Below are 12017 nucleotides of genomic sequence, written 5' to 3'. Positions count from 1 at the left end.
TTTACCTGCCCAGCTGAAATGGAGCAAGCTCTGCATAATCTTTCAACGCAACACAGGTTTCCCACAGAATCCCTGAGACTCCTGCAGCTTTAAGCTAAATGTATTTTAATAAAATATATTTCCCAGCCTCTGATCAGCAGGTGGTTTTGCACATTTTTGGAATTTGACAAGGAATGCGATGGTGGTCTTAGTTTTGAGACTTGGGAACAGGGTAAAAAACAATGGGCGTTCTCCAAAGTTGCCTACTGCAGCTTTAAATCACCATTTTCTTCCTTTGCATGGTTTTGTAGCAAACATGAACAGCATAACGCAGGATTACTTAGCATTTCAAAAATACTTTATTAACACGTTGGTCTCATCCAGACATCAACACCTCCCCTGGTCCTGTTTCTAAAGCGTCATCACAATCAGCGTTTTATCCCGACCTCATGTTATTCTGGGGGACATTACAGACATTGCAGATGGAGGCTCTGGCCTGCTGCCCTCTTGACCTCAGTGCATCTGAAAACAATGGACAAGTGTGTCTGCAGCTTAGTCCGCTGCGATGGGCTAGGCGGAGGTCTCCTCTCGTAAACCTACCCGGATATCTTCCATGGGGTCTAGAGCTTGGGGAGGGAGAGTTTAGGGGGGGGGGGGGGGTTACGACAAGGTTGACGTGGAACATGTGCCGACCATCAACCCTGGTGTGAAAGCAGAGGAAAGAGACCTTCCGTCATATTGCCTCCACTGGGCTCATTGTAAAGAGAAAGTCCAATGACCATTTTGGACCGTCTCAGTGGACATTTGGCTTTTATTCTCACATGTCCTAATTTTCACATTTCAAAGGAATGCAGAAACATTTACATATTGGCTGATTTGGTCTGTGGTGTCAAAAGGCCATTACTCATAAATCAATAAATCCCTGTACCCCAAGTAACCAAGGCATCTATCAATTTTGGCGTTTGGTGTTCCAGAGCCGACAATCTGGTTCCGTGTGTACAGTGTGGGTCCCCGTCCAGTATGTGTGAACGCCAACGTTGCTGTAGAACAGTAGTAACCCACAGATCACTGTGAACGCGAACTACAGTAGTAACCCACAGATCACCGTGTGAACACGAACTACAGTAGTAACCCACAGATCACTGTGAACACGAACTACAGTAGTAACCCACAGATCACTGTGAACGCGAACTACAGTAGTAACCCACAGATCACTGTGTGAACGCGAACTACAGTAGTAACCCACAGATCACTGTGTGAACGCGAACTACAGTAGTAACCCACAGATCACTGTGTGAACGCAAACTACAGTAGTAACCCACAGATCACTGTGTGAACGCAAACTACAGTAGTAACCCACAGATCACTGTGTGAACGTGAACTACAGTAGTAACCCACAGATCACTGTGTGAACGCGAACTACAGTAGTAACCCACAGATCACTGTGTGAACGCGAACTACAGTAGTAACCCACAGATCACTGTGTGAACGCGAACTACAGTAGTAACCCACAGATCACTGTGTGAACGCGAACTACAGTAGTAACCCACAGATCACTGTGAACGCGAACTACAGTAGTAACCCACAGATCACTGTGAACGAGAACTACAGTAGTAACCCACAGATCACTGTGAACGCGAACTACAGTAGTAACCCACAGATCACTGTGTGAACGCGAACTACAGTAGTAACCCACAGATCACTGAACGCGAACTACAGTAGTAACCCACAGATCACTGTGTGAACGCGAACTACAGTAGTAACCCACAGATCAGTGTGAACACGAACTACAGTAGTAACCCACAGATCACTGTGTGAACGCCAACGTTGCTGTAGTACAGTAGTAACCCACAGATGACCGTGTGTGCGCTCACTTTTCAATGAACAGTGTACAGAGTAATCTTGCATCACGACTGCATAATAATGGGTCTGAATCAACCACCCAGGACTCCCACAGAGGAGCTGGCCCTGCGACAGGAAGGCGTCGGCTGAGCCTGGTCACTGGCCTGTCTGTCTCAGCAGCCCGTGTGTGTGACTGGGACTATTGTGTTTTCGACAATAGCCCACTGTGTTTCTTGTGCCAGTGTATGTTCTCACCATAGGCGAGACGGAGCAAGGTGCATTCCATAAGCCTCTCCACACACACGCACATCAATAGCCCTTGCCGTTTTCTGCCTTGTAGGTTTCAGTGAATGCATTAATTCTGTGTGAATAGGCCCTGGATGTACGATCCTGTAGATCAACGGAGAGAGCTTGGGGGGGAACTAGATACAGAGAGATTTGCCAACTCAGCACTCTCGTGAAATGGGAATTTCAGCGTATACATTAGTCATAAAAAGCAACTAAATATGATGTACATTGGAGATGGGACAACTCGTGAGGGTTGAAGCAATTGTTTTCATTATTAGGTACTCTAATTTTGGACCTGTATGAAACCAAACGTAACGGAATCATGTGAGAATATCTGCCGTGCCAGTAAGCCGAGTCGGAGTTACTTGATCCTTCTCTGTAAACAGAGCACAGAGGCAGTGGAAGGGTGACAGGGGGGGGGGATACCTATATGTAAAGTATATGCACATATAAATACAAACATACAGTACATTCATACATACATACATACAAAGAGGAGGAGGCTGGCCCCTCCCACAAACAGGCTGGTATGCTGGTGGAGAAAGACAGCAAACGCAAGAGCAGAACAGGACAATGTGTGAGTACAAAGGAAACAGAAAGTAAAAAAAGAAAGGCTGATTTGTTTTGCTTTTAAACAGGTGCGTCAAGAGTCTTTTCATATTCGCTTGTGGCATATATGTATCTGGAGTGTGTGCGAGCATATGTGAATCTGTGTGTGTACGTTGTAAATATAGTCCAAGGAAGCCGTTGGTTTAAAGGTTTCTTTAAGGTTGCTCTGCGGGGGGGCCCTCCCGTCAGTTTGCCAATCGGTGGTTTGGCCTGCCAGCCCCTCCCCTTCACAGCAGCAGGCAGCCGCCCCTCTTCTTGCGCTTGCGGACCTGCAGTGCCGCTCTGGTGGCCATTTCAAACACCTCCCGTACGCCGTCCTTGGTCTTGGCCGAGCATTCCATGTAGCCGAAGGCATAGATGCGGCTGGCCATGTCTTTGGCCTCCTCTGGCTTCACTGGCTCCTAAAGGGTTAACGTAACAAACAACAAACAACTGGTTAGGTGGCGGTGAGATGTTGACAGTTGTGCACCTTCCCAGAGCCTACCTAGCAACTGTCGCTGAACGACCACAGAAAGCAGATGAAATGCGTCTTAAGGGGCACAAAACAATGCTGATTTATTTCACACATAATCTCACTCATCCCAAAACAGTTTTTTCACACATTCATTCAGTTATTGAAAGTGAATGAGTTTGAATATGGCCACCAGTGACATCATCTGGGACATTGAATCCTTGGGTTGTGTCAATTACAGCTCAATTAACCACATAACGTGCAACGGATAGGCCCCGGGCCCTCTTTAGGACGATTTGCCCACCGGCGCGACACACGACTTTGCGAGCGTCTGGCGGCTCGGGTCTGCATTTATTTTTATACAATATATATAGAATTAAAGCCCTATTTGTTGCCGTTCGAATGCCTCGACCAAATCCATTCAGCGGTTCTCGGGTTACATGCAGATATGCGAGGCGTGCGCCATTGTACACGGCAAAGTCAGATTACCACCCCGGACTCGCAGGGCTCTAGCTCCGTCAATCATTTGCAGATCCTGAAGATTATTGGACAGGGTTGTAGCCAATGAGTGTGGCTTTCCAATGATCGAATCAGGGATGTAGGTGAAAAGTCCCGAGCGAAAACAGGAAGAGAAAAAAAAACGCAGAATGAATTGAAGTCAGAATGAATGGAATCCTGGTGAGCTTTTTTTTTTTTTTTACACACAGTTTACCAAAATCGCTCCTAATCACTCATGTACTACATAAGACTTCAGCCTATGGACTCGGGGTGTTTTGCAGCTTATACCAATTTTTTTCGATATACTATTTTTGGATATTCCAACTACTACAGAAAAACGTTTTTCTACAAAAGTTCAGACCTATAATAATAATTCATTTTATTTATATAGCGCTTCTCAATGACCCGAAGTCGCTAACAGTAGTTAGCAACATAGTCAAAACAAAGAAACAAAACACAAAGAAACAAAAACAAAAGGAACATGAGACCATGGGGGGAACAGGGGAAGACGGCATGAGATAGCACAAAAAGACAGAGCGACAGGAGACAGACATCAATCGGGTTGGAGGGGGGTTATGGGTGGGGGGGTTGAAGGCAAGGGAGAACAGGTGGGTTTTGAGGCAAGCTTTGAAGGAGCAACCTATGCAACCTATGTTACTCTATATCATTAGCATCTCTCTTTATTGTATCAGACACTTCAGAATGTTATCTTTCAAAAGAGACCAGGCTTATGCATGTGCTATAAGTATAAAGTATAGTATTTGTTTGCAAAAAAAGTATGCAGTCCTCAAAAACAAAAACAAAAATAAAAATGGCCACTTTTCAGGGTGCCTGTTAACACTTTCGCGGCCATTGGGGCCCGTCTAATATAATGGTTGAGGACCAGCTTTTGTAAACAAACGTGTGGCTTTTTGTACAGCTAAATCTATACTTTATAGTATTGCTATCTGTCCATTCTCATTGTCAATTGAGTGCATAAAATGTCCCTTCAAAATGGCTTAAAGAAAAAAAAATGCATAAATAGGCTCTCATTTTATAGCGCGGTGAATATAAGCTTTATAGCGGATTTGGGCTAGTATATTTTCTGGAAGGCTAGTTATAGAGCTAATAGCTGCTAACGTTATATCCAATGGCAGAAAGGGGGGGGGGGGGGCGGGGGACGATTACCAATAACCATGTTTGTCTAACTAGCCACATACGCTGGTCGGCTGGTTGAGTATCATAGCAAGCTCTGATCGGGCTGTAATTTACGTGAAAAAGATCTTACCATGAGCCGGTGGGATCCCCCCGAGCATTTCCCCGTTATTGATCGCCATCTGGTAGATCGATATGTCCATTGGCTGATGATAAATCTCCTTATTGCATGGTGAAATCTGCGATTCGAAACGTAATCCAAGCTACAGGCTGCAGATCCAAAATCGTGCTACTCAAATCTTTGTTGAAAGACAACAAAGAGACCGATCCGTTCGCCCACAGGGCACATTGCAGTAGCGCCCCTAAGAGGATCTGGCCGGTATTGCACATTGTCGAATTCATAGAGTAGGGAAGATCTGCAGTGCAGCTCGGCGACCTTGAACAGGTTATTAAAATGGAATAAAAGCAATAACAACTTCCCACGGATATCTCCGTGATTCTGTCCACAACACATGGATTCAAAAGCCGGATATATCCATGCTTCGTCCCCAATGTGTTAACACTTTATGAGCCCAAGCTTAATCTTGATTTACCGCTTGAATGCCCACCATCCACTTCAATGTTAGCGTTAATAACGCCTAATCTATGTTTTAAATTATGGCTATGTGTCTAATCTGCCCGTCGCTTATCAATGACTCGTTTTCCAGTCAACATTGTCGAAGCGGATTGTTTTTTTATCGGTTCGTTTTCGTTTTATAGCATTTTGAAAAGCCCTCGTTTAAGGAAAATATAAATATTCCATGATAATCGCCCTTTACTGGAATATTCTAGAATAAATGTCATTTTTCGGCCTATTTATGAATCGTTTTCAAATAAAGATAGATTATCGATAGTATATTATGTGTACGTATCGAGAGAAACGGGGTTTATTCAATGTATGTGATTTATAGATTGGGGGGAGATGACCACAGCTAAAACGGTGCCGGGTCAGAGAGATCGAAATGTGCATGGTTTGCCTTAGAAGACGGTGATAGAAGAAGCGGTTCAGAGGCAGTAGCCAGCAGAATGTTTAGCAGCCAGCCGAATGTTGACATTCCTTGTAAGAACAAATTGATAAGAGCGAGTGTACTGTAGGCCCAGAGCAGGAGGGAGAGAGGTTCATCTTAATGAAACAGTAGAAACTGCATTTTAAAGTGGAGATGAAGCATAGCGATAAACACATAGTCATAGCATCAAATTCGTATTTAGATAAACCACAGAAAAAAAAAATCACGTTATAAAAATAAGGCGTTTCTAAGAAAAAACGATTTGTAATGTCCATTTATGTAGCATTTATGAACATGGGCGGCGCCATTTTGTTGCTGACGTCACAGTGTTGGTTTGGTGTATACACTGCTGGTTAGCTGCCTATAGTGAATGGGTCAGTCAGTAAATAAAATGTTGCCTACAAAACAACGGGACCGCAGTGGTTCTTTTTGTATTGCTCCTGGCCGTTCAAACTAATTTTACCGTGTGAAAGAGAGGAAAGTTGGTTAATTTCCACAAACTACCAGTGAAAAAAACAGTGTTGTTGGCACGTTGGCTCAGGCTGGCTGCACTCAGGCGGCGCGACCAGCCTGTTGGACAGGGAAGGAGGATCTGCAGCGAACACTTCATTACCTCGGATTATGTTGTTGGGGGCGGGAGGTTTGTCCAGAAGACCACTAATCAGCTGAAGCCGGACGCGGTTCCCTCGGTCTTCAACAGACAGACCGGCCCAGGCAGTTCAGTGTCACGGAGCATTCAGCCTGCTGGCTACCTAGCTCCACTTCAACCAGCGTCGCGGAGCATTCAGCCTGCTGGCTACCTAGCTCCACTTCAACCAGCGTCGCGGAGCATTCAGCCTGCTGGCTAGGTAGCATTGTCTTACACAAGGTACACAACAAACAAACTAGGATCACATTGTTCACTGCTTCATCTCCCCTTTAATGTGTGAAAGGTTAGCAGTTGTCATGACAGCACGTCGCATGACAACCAGAACGGTGTTTCCGGGTGTAGGGCAGACTAAAAATTTGACTGAGACTAAGAGGGAAGAAACCAGAAGAGACTCTCTCTCCTCTCATCACGAAGGGGGGGGGGGGGGGGGGGGGGGAAGAATGACACATCATCATTAGCTTCGGCTAACGCGAGGAGGGTTTTAGGCTAAAGACCAGGCCTGACCAGTGGATTGAATAGCAAAAGGACAATAGACTGAACACACCGAAAGATCATTAGAATAGACTCTTCAAGGACAATACAATCTGTTAACATCTGAGCTGAGGTTTCTGTTCATCAAATAAACCATGCTTCTCCTTGTAAGGTATTTCACGTTGTCGAAGTGTCGAATTCTTACGGAGATGGAGAATTATTATGGTTTGCGGATTGTACTAACGGGGAGAGATAAGGATCTTATCAGCCAGTGTCGGAGACGTCAGGACCATTAAAACGACACAACGCAGAGGAATTGGATGGAGAGCCAAACAGACGAAGACGTGATACTGGAATCTGAAAAATCGATTCTCTGATTTCCTCAAAGTGATCGCCCACACACACACACACAGGGCGAACGCTGAGATCTCAGCGAATACAACTCTGATTATCCCAAGACTTGTAAAATAGATTCCTTACCCAAGATCAGATGTTCTCCAAAAAGATCATTCCAATTCCTGATCGCCATTCCAAAAATCAATCGCTTTTATTGATCCAACGCTACATACTGTATTATGTATTCCACGCTGTTCTGAGGCTCCACAATGAATCCGATCGGCTCGGGTTACATGCCTGAGAAGTAAAATGTGGATTCCGGATTTTTCTTTTCTCATCCATTTTCATTGAGTCCATTCCAAAAGGGTGCATTACCATCTGGGAGACGATAGGGGGCGTTTTTTTCACATCTGAGCTCCTACAGGGGCTGCATACCAACGGGAGACTCGGTTGATGAAATATGAATTAAGATCGCCAATAAAAAAATAAAGCGATAATTGTCGTTGTGGGCATTCAGGCATTGGGCTGATAAAACATCTTATCACGTTTTGGGCATTGAAAGTGTTAAGAGGTTACATTTAAAAGGTGGCAGCCCCTCTAAGACAAAGTATTGCTATTATTTTCCACCTACATCATTTAATGCCGCCGTAATTAACACAACAAGGATTAAATATCCCTGATGACATCACATAAATCAAACTCACTCTCAATAACTGTCAAACTAAATTAATGTGTGAAAAACTGTTTTTGGACGTGTGTGCGAGATTATGTGCAAAATAAATCAGCATTGTTTTCTTTGGTGAAGTGGCCCTTTAACATCAAACTGGATGGACACAAGACAGACAAACAGGTCTATACAGGCCTGACGGAGGTGAGGTCAGTGACACGGACCTGCTTCATCTTGGCCAGCTCCCTGCGCGTGTGCTCGTCGTTCCTCAGGTCCTTCTTGTTCCCGACCAGGATAATGGGAACGTTGGGACAGAAGTGCTTCACTTCGGGCGTCCACTTCTCTGGAATGTTCTCTGCAAAACGAGACAACAAAACGCTTCAGTCAATTCATATCCAAATCATAATCTACTCTGTAGGAATTCCTGGGCTTTGCCCCAAAAGGACTGTGCCGCCACCCCCCCTCCTCTCCTCCCTCATCCTCACACCTCCTCTCTTCTCCTCCCTCATCCTCTCCCCACTTCTCTTCCTCTCCCCCCTCCTCTCCTCCTCTTCCTACTTCCCTTCCTCTCCTCTCATCCCCCCTTCACGAGACATAAACAGAGAAGGCCATCGACTCCTGGGTGATAGGCGGTCTAGCCCGGTAGCCAAAATCAGCACTGTTGTTTTCCCTCAAAGGAGATGCCATGCCAAGATACAGTAGGAATGCCAGCTGTGGCCTGGTCTAATCAGAACACCATGGAGACGGCCCCGGGGCACAGCTTCTACAGGCGTTGGTCTGACATGAAGAGAACGCTTAAACTAGCCAGTAATACATCATGGTCTGACATGAAGAGAAGAAGCCGTTGGTCTGACATGAAGAGAACACTTAAACTAGCCAGTAATACATCATGTATTAGGTTCTCCGTTTGCTTCCAGAAAATGTGGTGATGGCATACAGTCCCATGGGGCTCTCCCAACGCTTTGAAAGCATCCTTGTTCACTCCTTTTAAAACACATCTGAAGGAACTCAACAAGGCACTTCACCAGAAAAACCCTGATTTATTATGCACATCATTTCACACATATCCTAAAGCTCCAGGGCTGGGTATTGACATTTGATACTTTTATGGTATCTTCATAGAAATGTCATGTGATGCATTCACCAAAAAACAATGCATGTCACAGCACATCATTCACAGCCAATAAGAACTTGAGAAAATATGGATAAAATCCCGTCACACACAAATACACCCCCATCCTCGACTACACACTACAATATGACGCTTACTCTCGTGCTATTCTGGCCCATCTTTATTAAATGCATAATTATTGCTACTCAATTCGGACTTTCAAAGTCATATTTTCCACTGCATCTCTCACTCATGCGGCTTCAGACTTAGCAGTAAGACTTGAAAAGCTGTGACAATAAAATAATCAGAATCAGACTCATTTGCACCATTTTGTCCGAACCAACGCCTCCTTACCTACCCCTTCTCTGCACATTCAGTGCATGATTGGACAGGATTTAAAATATGTTGGGCGTAGCTCCCCCGGTTTATTCTACACGCACATTAAATATAGAATACCTGAGATGTCGGTGCAGGAAATCGAGACTGTGTTCCTGTACAGCAAATGGAGACTGTGCTCCAGTACAGGCCTCGACAAGCATGGCGATGAGGAGTAATCGACTGCTCTGTCAACTGTAACCGTCCCCTCCTTCTGTGTTTTAAATCGATCTGTGTGTGTACTCGTTGTTTGACTTTGACAGGGCAGCGCTTTCTCATTATCTCTCCAGGCTCACCTAAACTGTCAGGGCTGTCTATGGAGAAGCACATGAGGATGACGTCCGTGTCTGGGTAGGAGAGGGGCCTCAGTCTGTCATAGTCCTCCTGACCCGCTGTGTCCCACAACGCAAGCTCCACCTAGGAGAGAGAAGAGAGAGAATTGAGTGATAATTAGCAAACCAAAGATAACGAGTGATAATTTGAGAAGGATAGAGTGCGCGAAGAGAAAGAGGGAGATATCAAATTAGCCCAGATGGTGTGTTAGAATGATGCCCCCTGCCTTCCACCCTCCCTCCCTCTCCCTCTTCCAGGACTATAAAGCCAATACCCTACAGTCGTGGCTTGCTGCCGTGTACTCTGTGGCACTTCATCAAACTGTTAGCAGTGACCATGAGAGTGCTGCTGCTGCCGACCTGCTCTAGTTAATACACACTGACGCATAAACATTAACATGACTTTAAACAGGGTTCCCACAGACGGTGCAAAATGAAATTCAAGGGCTTTCGAATACTTTTCCAAGGACCATTTAATTTATTTTTTTAAATTGCATTTAAAGGGATACAATTCGGGCGCCCCAGTAGCGAACCACATAGCCGCGACACGGCCGACCCGGGTTCGACTCCCGAACCCGTCGTTATTTGCCGAATGTCTTCCCCCCACTCTGTCTCCCATTCCTCCTCTGTCTCTCTCTACTGGACTGCCCAGTAGCAATAAAAAACACCAAAAAATTAATATATATAAAAAAAAGGGGGATACAATTCACTTTTAAATGCAGATTTTTTTTTTTATAGAAAAAAAAAATCGGATCCAATATTTTAGGCTTACCAATTTCTTGGTTTTAAAATGTCTGGATTCAGAATTCTTTTTATTATGGATGAACAACTTTCAATGCGAATGGTTGATTTGAATTTCAATTACTTTTTAAGCACCTTGTAAAAGAAAATTGCTGTTTTCAAGGAATTCCAGGCCTCGACTTTCTCAAAAATCAAGCACTTTAAGTACTTCAATGACCTTTTGTGAACCTTGTTTAATTAAAAGAAGGTCGTAGGGTAGTGTGGTCGACCAGTTTTTCAATGGCTGATGCAGAGGCCATTGCAGAGAGAAGGGTGGCCAATGGCATACTGTATATAATGATTTATTTGTTTGCATCCGATAAAATACAACTATTTCATAAGTGTTGTGAAGTTGCCAACAGATGCCAACAGATGCCTACACCTGCGCGCTTCTACACCCCCCCCCAGGCCAACAGTGGGGCAATGTGTGCAACGACCAGGAAGGGAATTGGCATAACGACAAAAATTGGGACAGGTGAAAAATACAGAAAAAGCCCAACAAATAAATAGAATAAAAAAAATTATAAATGTAGTCGTCTGCACTTCATTCCTGCCATAAATGGAGCAAGCCGCTCCTCTGCCTTGTGCATGTCCTTCAACTGTGGGGTCGGTGTCTGGCAGCAGTGGGCGCTCGACCCATTAACCACTGGACGCTTACATTTATAAAGCATAGCAGCGCAACTGATATTTAGCCACATTTAAATTCTACAGCTGTGACTAGTCGTCACATGTATTAGTATTTCACTTTTAAGGCAAGTAAAGAAATATCCTTCCCTGGAAACTGTCGGCCTGTGTGTATAAAATAGTGCAGTGAGAAAGTGGTGATTTCTGGTTAATACTTCACCCCTAAACACAACACTGCTTAGCTTACACAATGTTGTGTAGAGAAGAGATTCGTTGACATTTTTATTGTTCCTGCATAGATCACTAGATTTATCAACTTATAATACACGTTTAATTTGCATGTTCTTGTGTATCTAGAGACATCTATGGACCTCAGGGAATGTATTCACAGTATCAGAAATGTTACTCTGCTCGAGTAAATTGTAATGAACCAATGGAGAATATAAATAATTATAAAAAGAATTCCATCTTTGACGGTGAATAACACCATGCTAACATTGACCAGACGTGGAAAATTGCCACTGAGCACATTCAGCACCTTCTTGAGATCAAGTGTACAAAAATCTGAGCAAATGAATAAAGGGCAGATTATTTACAGGGGTTTATGTAGATGCAGTACTGAAATTTGACATCCGGACACATGCAATTTTAAATATGAATATTAGGGCTGTCAGTTTATCGCGTTAATTAGATTAATTAATTACACAGCAAATTATCACGTTATGAAAATTAACTCAATTACAATTTTTTTTTTTATCTCATTCATTCCATACGAATGTAGAATAAACATTTACAGATTTTTTTTTAATGGACCATTTGCATGAT

The 12017-nt window shown here is 44.0% G+C and overlaps 1 protein-coding gene across 1 annotated transcript in view; it reads right to left on the bottom strand.

The window, feature by feature from the left end:
• Nucleotides 1-315: 315 nt before the first annotated feature.
• Nucleotides 316-12017, bottom strand: part of LOC311244479 (rho-related GTP-binding protein RhoA-D-like) — a 69379-nt gene continuing 57677 nt past the window's right edge. The window contains exons 3-5 of the mRNA XM_084334017.1: nucleotides 9753-9873; nucleotides 8195-8325; nucleotides 316-3119 (exon numbers count right to left, since the gene is read on the bottom strand). Of these exons, the coding sequence (XP_084190143.1) occupies nucleotides 2946-3119; nucleotides 8195-8325; nucleotides 9753-9873 (426 nt within the window). The 3' untranslated portion in view covers nucleotides 316-2945. The remainder of the gene's footprint in view (nucleotides 3120-8194; nucleotides 8326-9752; nucleotides 9874-12017) is intronic.

The sequence above is a fragment of the Notolepis coatsorum genome (genome assembly GCF_963971535.1).
Source record: "Notolepis coatsorum genome assembly, chromosome: 17".
Classification (NCBI taxonomy): Eukaryota; Metazoa; Chordata; class Actinopteri; order Aulopiformes; family Paralepididae; genus Notolepis; species Notolepis coatsorum.
The sequence above is the reverse complement of the archived record's forward strand: the minus strand, read 5'-3'. Positions and strand labels throughout refer to the sequence as shown.